At 50.3% G+C, this 8,539-nt stretch overlaps 1 protein-coding gene and 1 long non-coding RNA gene across 6 annotated transcripts in view; one reads left to right on the top strand and one right to left on the bottom strand.

Annotated features, from left to right (window-relative positions):
• Positions 1 to 1,748: 1,748 nt before the first annotated feature.
• LOC140511796 (uncharacterized) lies at positions 1,749 to 2,498 on the bottom strand. Its single transcript, XR_011969675.1, has 2 exons — positions 2,186 to 2,498; positions 1,749 to 1,851 (listed from the first exon to the last, which is right to left on the bottom strand). It is a non-coding gene; the product is annotated as an uncharacterized lncRNA (long non-coding RNA).
• An 840-nt stretch (positions 2,499 to 3,338) lies between these two features.
• MLF1 (myeloid leukemia factor 1) overlaps positions 3,339 to 8,539 on the top strand; it is a 50,833-nt gene continuing 45,632 nt past the window's right edge. Inside the window, exon 1 of one of the 5 annotated variants that reach the window (XM_072618633.1) lies at positions 3,339 to 3,571. In XM_072618633.1, the coding sequence (XP_072474734.1) occupies positions 3,525 to 3,571 (47 nt within the window). In that variant the 5' untranslated portion in view covers positions 3,339 to 3,524. The remainder of the gene's footprint in view (positions 3,572 to 8,539) is intronic. The other 4 variants (XM_072618629.1, XR_011969140.1, XM_072618632.1 and 1 more) reach the window with 4 other exon arrangements.

The following is an 8,539-nucleotide window of genomic DNA, read 5'->3' as shown; positions in this document are numbered from 1 at the left end:
AATGCTCCCTGGATATATGGGACCAAGGTCTTAATCACTGGCACTTAATTGTGGGGGGCACACTGGGAGACACCAGAATCCTGAGGGGATACATCCAACCTCACTCTTTTACTAAATGACTGTGTTAGGAATGATCATTTTAAATGACAATCATTTGAAGAAATAAGTACCTTAAATCACTAACCCTTTCATTAGGCACATTTTAGTCTATCTCTATGTCTGCTGATCTTGGGGGTGATGCCTCCCAGAGCCCCAACATCACAGGGATTCATCTGGGTTTGGACCCTGCCTCTGACACATCCTGGCTCTGTCACTCTGGACAAGTCACTGAATACCCAGCCTGCTCTCTGTGACAAGCAGGAAGTGACAAGAGCAGGTGGAGGGTGTGGGGAGGAGACTCAGGGGTAGATAGGGCAATGTTTAACTACCAGCTCTGCCAAATATGCTCAGGACACACTTTTACGTCTGGCATGCATCATTAACATTTTGTCTTCACTTTCTCAGACCAATAAACCAAGCCCTGGGTGGGTAGCATGTGCACATTTCTGAAGAGTAAATACTCACACTAAACACTTCTCAATTGGCTCTGCCTCTTAGAGCTCCTAGGGACCTGCTCCAGCCCATCCACAGATAGAACCGCAGGCTCACAGCCACCCAATTTAAACCCCCCAATTCATGATAAGAGCAGCTCACACTTAGAGAGACCCTTGCAGTTTACAAAATGTCAATGGAGAGAGGCCCAGAATGAGACGTAACAATGTTCCAGTAACTTGGGCGTGCAGATATCAAGTTGGCTTGAGAGTCAGAAAGACCCGAGTTCAAGTCCCACCTATGACACTTAAAGGCTTGCTTGACCCTGGGCAAGTGACCAGTCCATAAGGCCCCTGGGGCCTCTCCCTGGTTAAAGTGAGCTCCTTCCCTGGGTCTCCCTACAAGGATCAATTGATGAGGGCTGGAAAGATAGAGGAACCTTAAGGCTGGAGTTCCCTGCATGGGCCATCTGGAAAAGAATTCATGGACTCAAGCATTCTTGAAGTCAAGGTGGTAAAGATCTATTACTCTTTTCAATGGACAAGAGTTCTTAGGGAACCTGCAACCTTCCCGGGGTACAAAGTTTATATAAGACATTCTATAGTAAAAACATGTGCTAAGTCTGCTGACTAGGTGATTCAAGGTGGGATTAGGGAATGGTTAAGGAAGTGGTTAGTTCTTAAAGGAACATGCATTTCTAGTGTCTACTGCACGGGTATTTTACCCAGAGTTCGTCAAGAAAGAGACCAATTGGGAGTGGGGGGGCGCATGCCACATGGAGGTGTGGTTTTAGGCCTGAAACCTGACTAAGCCAACTGATCGTCTGGCTAAGTAATACCAGGCTGCTGCTCTCCATGTCCTGTTAGACAAGACAAATGTAAGGGAGTATGCGTATGTCCTAGTCTAGGATACATATGATTGGCAGTAAAAGTCCTTATGACCCCGCACACAGCCAGTTCAGCCAGGACACAACTGGTTCAGACTGATAAATTCTACAGGTGTAGCTGGCTACTGTAGCAGGAAGGGAGACGGTTGTTGCTAGGGCAGGCTGTTCTTGGGCTGGGGAGAAACTGCCTGGAATAGTGTTTTGAGGCTAGGGAGAAATGTGATTTTTAGAGAGAAATGTGGTTTTAGAATTGGGGCCCAAGCCCAGGCACCCAAGGGCCCCATCACAGCCACAGGTCTGCTCCAAAACACAAAGAAAACTGACTTCCAAGAAAACTGAACATGAGTGAACACTGTCACTCCCACTATATTAAGATGAGGATGTGTAGCCCATGTGAGTACTAGATGTTTTACGAAGTGAGATTCAAGTATTTCCTTGGATAAAAGAGAAAAAAATGCATTCACTTTCTCTGATTTTTCAAAAACAACTTTCTCAGAAACCTTGAGGCTGCTAGAAGGAGATTAGAATCTGGGATCTGGAACACTTGGATTTAGATCTGGCAAGTCACTGAACCTTTTTCAGCTCCAGTTTCCCCAGCTATAAATGGGAATAATCCCAGCACCTGGCTTTCAGGGAGATAATGTTTGTAAAAAGGGCTTAGCACAGGGATGGCCAGGGCACATCCTAGGCACTCAATACTCATTCCCTGTTTGATGCAAACTTTGTGCAAATGCTGCCAAGTATTACTGACTGGGGACATTATCTCACCATAAATTCTCTCATTTTGAGTCTTTTTAAAAAGAACCAGCTTGTCCCCGATGATGTTTGATGAGGAAATATTTGTTTTCTTTAAAAAAACCCAAGAAATATTTAGTAGGGCAGCTCCCTGGGGCAGTTAATTAAATGTGGACCCTCCGCGGAGGCTCGTCCTAGGACCTGGGCAGAGAAGGCAAGGCTGTTCTGTCCCCGGGCTCTACCTTGGGGACTGAGGCTCGGATGTCAGGCTCCAAAAATACCCGGGGAGCACCTCCAAATCGGGCCTGGGCTCTGGCCGGGCGCTTGGGGGTGGGCAGGAGGTGCGGGGGGGAGGGGGGGCAGGAGGTGCCCGGGGGGAGGTCAGGAGGTGCCCGGGGAGGTCAGGAGGTGCCCGGGGGGGTGGGCAGGAGGTGCCCGGGGGGTGGGCAGGAGATGCCCGGGGAGGTCAGGAGGTGCCCGGGGGGGTGGGCAGGAGGTGCGGGGGGGGGGGGGGTCAGGAGGTGCCCGGGGGGTGGGCAGGAGGTGCCCGGGGGGGTCAGGAGGTGCCCGGGGGGGGTGGGCAGGAGGTGCCCGGGGGGTGGGCAGGAGGTGCCCGGGGGGGGGGGGTCAGGAGGTGCCCGGGGGGAGGTCAGGAGGTGCCCGGGGGGGGTGGGCAGGAGGTGCCCGGGGAGGTCAGGAGGTGCCCGGGGGGAGGGAGGACTGTCAGCCCCTCTGAGCAGCCCCTCCCTTCCCCCAGACCCCGGCCCGAGGCACCCTTCATGCCCAAGTGCTGGGTCAGTCCCGGGGGCAGCTCGGGACGCGGGACGCCGGGCGGATACAGCGGAGACTGCGGGCATTGCTGGGGGGTCCGAGGACGCGCTCCACCCTGACCAGCGAGGTGACCCCGGGCTGGTCACTGCTGCCTGCCTGCCTCAGTTTCCCCCTCTGTCTCCTCCACGAGCGTTGTGAGGCCGAACGCCGCGGGGCGCTTGGCACAACGGGCCCCCCTCCCGCCGCAGTGAGCGCCGTAAAGGTCCGGGCTGGGTCGGCCCAACGGACGGCTCAGGAGCCCCTCCCCCCAGCGCCCCGCACGCGCCCGCTCCCCGGCCCCGCCCCGCCGGTTTGTGTTGGCCGCGGTCGCCATGGCGGCGGGGGCGGGGCCGGGGCCTCGCCGCCCAATCGGGAGCCGGGGCCTGTGTCGCGTGCGCCAGGCCCCGCCCCCCGGGCCGCGGGTGCCCTGGGCGGGGGCGGGCGCTGCGCCTCAGTCACGGCGTGGAGAGCAGACAGGGAGGCGGGCTGCGGGTCAGCTGCCGCGGGTCCAGCGAGGTTCCAGTGTGCCTGTGTTCCGCCCGCGCCCAGGAGCGAAGCCACCATGTTCGGCTCGTCGCGGAGCAACTTCGAGGAAGACCCCTTCTTCTCGTGAGTGGGGGCGGGCCTCGCTTCTCCCGCGGGCTCTCCGGAGGGGGAGGGGCCGCCTCGGTTTCCCCACCTGGCAGAGGGCGGACTTGGTCAGGGAGGAGGAAGGGGCGGGCTCTCGTCGCCTTATTTCGCCCCGAGTAACCCGGCTTGGGCTGGGGTCACGACCCCGGGGCGGGGGGCAGGAAATGCTTCTTTTCGAAGCTCAGACCCTTCCCCTCCCCCACGGTTCCCAGGTCGCCCCTCCTCCCTCGCGTGACCCTCCGAAAGGTCCGAATGTGCCCAGCTCTTGGAGTACTTATTGAGCGCCGAGTGTTTGCCCCGGAATTGGGGAGGCTCGGGTAGAGCCGACCCCTGCCCTCTGCGCCTTGACCCTTCCCGATGCCCACCTGGGCGCCCGGCATCCCACAGCCTCAGTGTCCCTGTAAGGGCAGATTTGAATTTAAGCCTCCTGAGGGCAGTTGTCCTTCCTGGGGCCCCGCCCCCCAGGCTTCTAGAGCCAATGGCCCGGAATCTGCGGCCCCGCCCCCAGGCTTTGAGAACCAGTGGCCCCGCCCCCCAGGCTTTGAGAGCCAATGGCCCCGAGTCTGTGGCCCCGCCCCCCAGGCTTTGAGAGCCAGTGGCCCCGCCCCCCAGGCTTTGACAGCCTGTGGCCCCGCCCCCCAGGCTTTGAGAGCCAGTGGTCCCGCCCCCCAGGCTTTGAGAACCAGTGGCCCCGCCCCTCAGGCTTTGAGAGCCTATGGCCCCGAATCTGCGGCCCCGCCCACCCACCGTGGCTGTTAGCAGGCGGGCGAGCGTCTGTCCCCAAGTGCTTATGAAGCCAAGGAAGTGCGGAGGATGGTGAGAGAGGCCGAGAGACAGCCAGCCTAATGGGGCTGCCCAGCCTGTGACGAAGGACCTGATGATCACGGTTGGTCCTCACCTGAACAGGCCGTAGTTAGGGCGTGGCCTCACCTGCCCCAGGGGGCAGCCCGAGGGCAGGCTTGGCTGCTCAGCGCCTCCTCCCCAAAGCTGCCCGCAGAACACGTGTTCTTGGGGCCACGGCCCATTTGAGTCTTTGGGCCGTGCCCCTGACGTTGGAATCATTTTTGAAGAGTTTTTGATCAATAGGGGATCTTAGGGGCTCAGACAAGTTTATTTTTATGCTGTTATCAGAATGGACTGAAGAGTTCCCGGAATAGGTCGTCGTGGTATTTGACACTTTTAAATCTCTGATTGGCTGCCTGCCTGTGATATCTTCATTTGGACCCTGTTCGTTTTTAAGGGCCTTGTGTGACTTTTGACAGGTGCTGAAAAGCAGGACAAAACTGATTATCTGGCTTATTACAGAAGTCACCACTTAGAAGTGATGACCTCAGCACGATGGCGATCAGGAGGATTGACCAGGCACTTTAAAGCTAAGCCCAGCAGCCTCTCTTGGTCACCCCAGGGCTGCGGGTGTCCGCCACCCTCACAGACCTGGCCTTTATGAGCAGTGCCCACACTCTCAGTGACCCATATGAAGCAGCACTGGAACTTAGGCCTGGCTGCAAGTAGCCAGCAACAAGGAGCAGCCCAGGGTGGTCTTCACATGATGTTCATTAGTCTGTCAGCCACTTTCAAGTGCTTGCTGGGCCATACATTGTTCATCTTTTCTCTCATAGTAGTTCACATCAGGCAGACAGAAATATGATAAAATGTCAGATTGTACAAACAAATCCCACAGAATCACTACAGTTATTGTACTCAATCCACGATTAATGATAATTACATGAAGGATATGCTGTGTGTATTGGGCATAACCTTTCAGGCTACTATTTGGTCTCCCTTAAATAGGAAGTTATTGCAAACTTAGAGAATATATGAAGTGCTACAAATTTAGGTTCATTACAGTTTTCAAAATCCGTGATTCTGTGAAAAGAATCTCATATGGAGGGTGGATTGACGTCACTGCCCACTATATAACACAGTATTCTCCCTACTGTTGGAAAGAGATGAATCAGCTTTTATCTCCTGGCTCCAGGTCATTCTGAAAATTGACTGAATGTCTGATGGGGGTAAGTAGGCTCAGCACCTGGGCTTTTGACAGACTAGGATACCTCCATTAAATATACCATTAGTGTAAGAATGAATGGATCCCCCCCATAACGTATTAGTCAGAGCTGCTTATTAATTAACCCTACTTGTTAAGAAAACAGAATATTTGGAGCCACGTATTTTGTGCTTCTTCCTATGTCAGCAGCAATATAATAAATTAATTAGTTTTTATTTTTTTATGGAAGGAGAGAATGCTTCGTTCCATAAAGAAGAATTATAATAAGTGATAGGGGGAAAAAGCTTCCCAAATAAGTGAAAGGATTATTTTGCATTAGATATTTTGATAAATTTCTTTACAGACTTAGAAATAATCAGATATCACATAAACACAGAATTTGGGAATTAGAAGGAACCTGGGTGACCATTTAGTTCAGCCAGGGTTCCGTAAAAGGTAATCCTCACTCTGCTGTACCAGACAGAAGTGGTCCTCCATCCTCTGCTTTCTGAAAACCTCCAGGATGGAAGCTGGTCACTTCAGGCAGGCAAAAAACCTTGGTAAATTGCCATAGGGGATGCTCCCTGTAAGACAGAATAGTTGTGTGTGAATTCGATTTTACTGCCAGTTTGTAATAACGTGGACTAGATTATTTTTATTTTCTGACTTCTGAGTACAACTTTCCTAAAGCCCAATAATGATGTCATCTGATTGCTGGTGTTTCAATGATTGCTTCTCTTTGAATGAACATTTTTTAAAGCTTTTTTCTGTCTCAGGCCTAATTTGATTCTATAGGGTACAGTTTTTTCCTAATGGATACCTTTTATTTCACATATCAAAAAATCAGAAAGAGGACTTAATACAAATTTGTCTTCGAATTATAAACATTGTTAAAACTCATTGACAGGTATGGGAGTGTTTTGACTAAAACCATAAACACTACAATGTTGGTTCTTAATGATATGTAGTTACTTTACTTTCATGAAGACAAATCACTTTTGTCTGGTTTTCAAGAAATGTTCCATTCAAGGGTAGAGAGAAAAACATTGCTTGACCTTTTGAAGTGGGTATTGTTTTAGAAGAAATATTAATCAACTTAAGCCACTTTTGATACCTGCCTAGAAGGCACCACATGATATTGCTGCTACACATAGTAGTGACTTTCAGATGGGCCCCAGGAACAGGAGCCCTGAGCCTGCCGAGCTGTCCAAAGACTGACCTGCCAAGTGACCTGATACTCCCTTTGACTCTGGCTTCACGTAGTGGAGACGAAAGGCTCAGGAACAGGCACTTGGCAAGTCTTATGGAAGTTGGTGTTGGCAACCATAAATCAGTCTTGAGCAGGTTGGGGAGATACAGACGTTACAGGGTCTGCTGTGATTCTACCACGGGTTAGGGATTGATGGATGATGACTCATGGATGTTGCATTATTAGCAGATACATTAATCAGCTGCTTGTTGCTGTTATATAAAAATTTTGGTGTTCAAAGTACATATATATATATATCACTTGTGAGGGAATGTTCTGTCACATTCCTCATGCTCTGTGATCAAGGTAGCTTGAATACATCTGGGAAATTCATATCATATACAAAATAATTTCTCTTTTAGAAAAAAACTTTCTAATGGGACAGCTAGGTGGGCACAGTTGGGAAGAGTGCTGGGCCTGTGTAACAGTAAGCACCCCAACATACACAGGGGGGCCTGCTATCACAGGTTCTTGGATCTGCATTCATAAATGCAATTTTTGAGGGGTTAACAATCACTTTAATCAAGCATATGTATCAATCCTTTAACCAGGCACATATATCATTCCCCTAATTCAGGGGAGTCAGCACCCTGAACTTCAAAGAAAATACAGAGAAATTAAAAGTCAGCAGGGATGGCTTCCTCTGCCTGAATTCAACAGACAGGTACAACTGTCTGACTATAGTTATCAGAGAATTCTGGGTTTTCAAGCGAGGTGGGGGTTGGGGGGGAGGGTTGGGACTCCTTTAGTAGCTTCCCAGAGTCCTCATCTGGCCAAACACTTCCAGTCAGTAAGCCCCAAAATAAAACTGCACCTCAGAGTCTTTACACACTTTTTAGAGCCAGAGGGTAGGTATCACATCCCCTGAGATCCAGGGCCTCATTAACAGAAGTGTTGGACCTTCTTACAAACCTTCCCAGGCCTGACCATGGGTGGGAAAGATCCTCCTTAATCACGTTCAAATAGAGGCATTATACTTCTTGATTATACTAAAACAAAAACAGCAAAGATCCTATGATACTTGCCATTACAGCCTGGAGTCAGAAAGGCTCATTTTCCTGAATTCAAAAATGACCCCAGACACTTACTAGCTGCTTTACCTTGGGGAAGTCACTTCACCCTGTTTACCTCAGTTTCCTCATCTGAAAAACGAAATGGAGAAGTAATGATAAACCTGTCCAGTATTTTTGCCAAGAAAACCCAAGTTGGGGTCACAAAAAATTGGACATGACTTAAAATGACCGAACAATGAACTTTTTTCCATCTCAAATATAATTATATTCTATATGTAATATAGATATATTTAAAATATTTCAGTATTTGACATTTGTGTAAATGAGATATTTGTAAAGCCCATACTTAGCACCATGTTTGGCACATAGCAGTTTTGTTTCCTCCCATCCCACCTATATTGGTTTCATTTCCAAACTCATTCTGAACAACCTGGACAAACAAGGTCCATTTCCAGATATCTCATAAACTGACTTTGAAAAATTTTTTTTAAATGGGGCAGTTGATGGTGGCATGGCCCAGCTGAACAGGTGCTCCTTAGAGAACTGTTAGCATTGTTTTCTCAAGCGCTTCTGAGGGACGGTAAGAAGTCTTAACGGGGAGAACTCAGGGTCCTGTTGCTGACACCAGCCACCGCATGGGTGGGGAGGTTCATGATGGTCATTTGTCAGAGCCATTTGGGCAGGAAGAAAAACGTATT

The sequence above is a fragment of the Notamacropus eugenii genome, chromosome 6 (genome assembly GCF_028372415.1).
Source record: "Notamacropus eugenii isolate mMacEug1 chromosome 6, mMacEug1.pri_v2, whole genome shotgun sequence".
NCBI lineage: Eukaryota > Metazoa > Chordata > Mammalia > Diprotodontia > Macropodidae > Notamacropus > Notamacropus eugenii.
The sequence above is the reverse complement of the archived record's forward strand: the minus strand, read 5'-3'. Positions and strand labels throughout refer to the sequence as shown.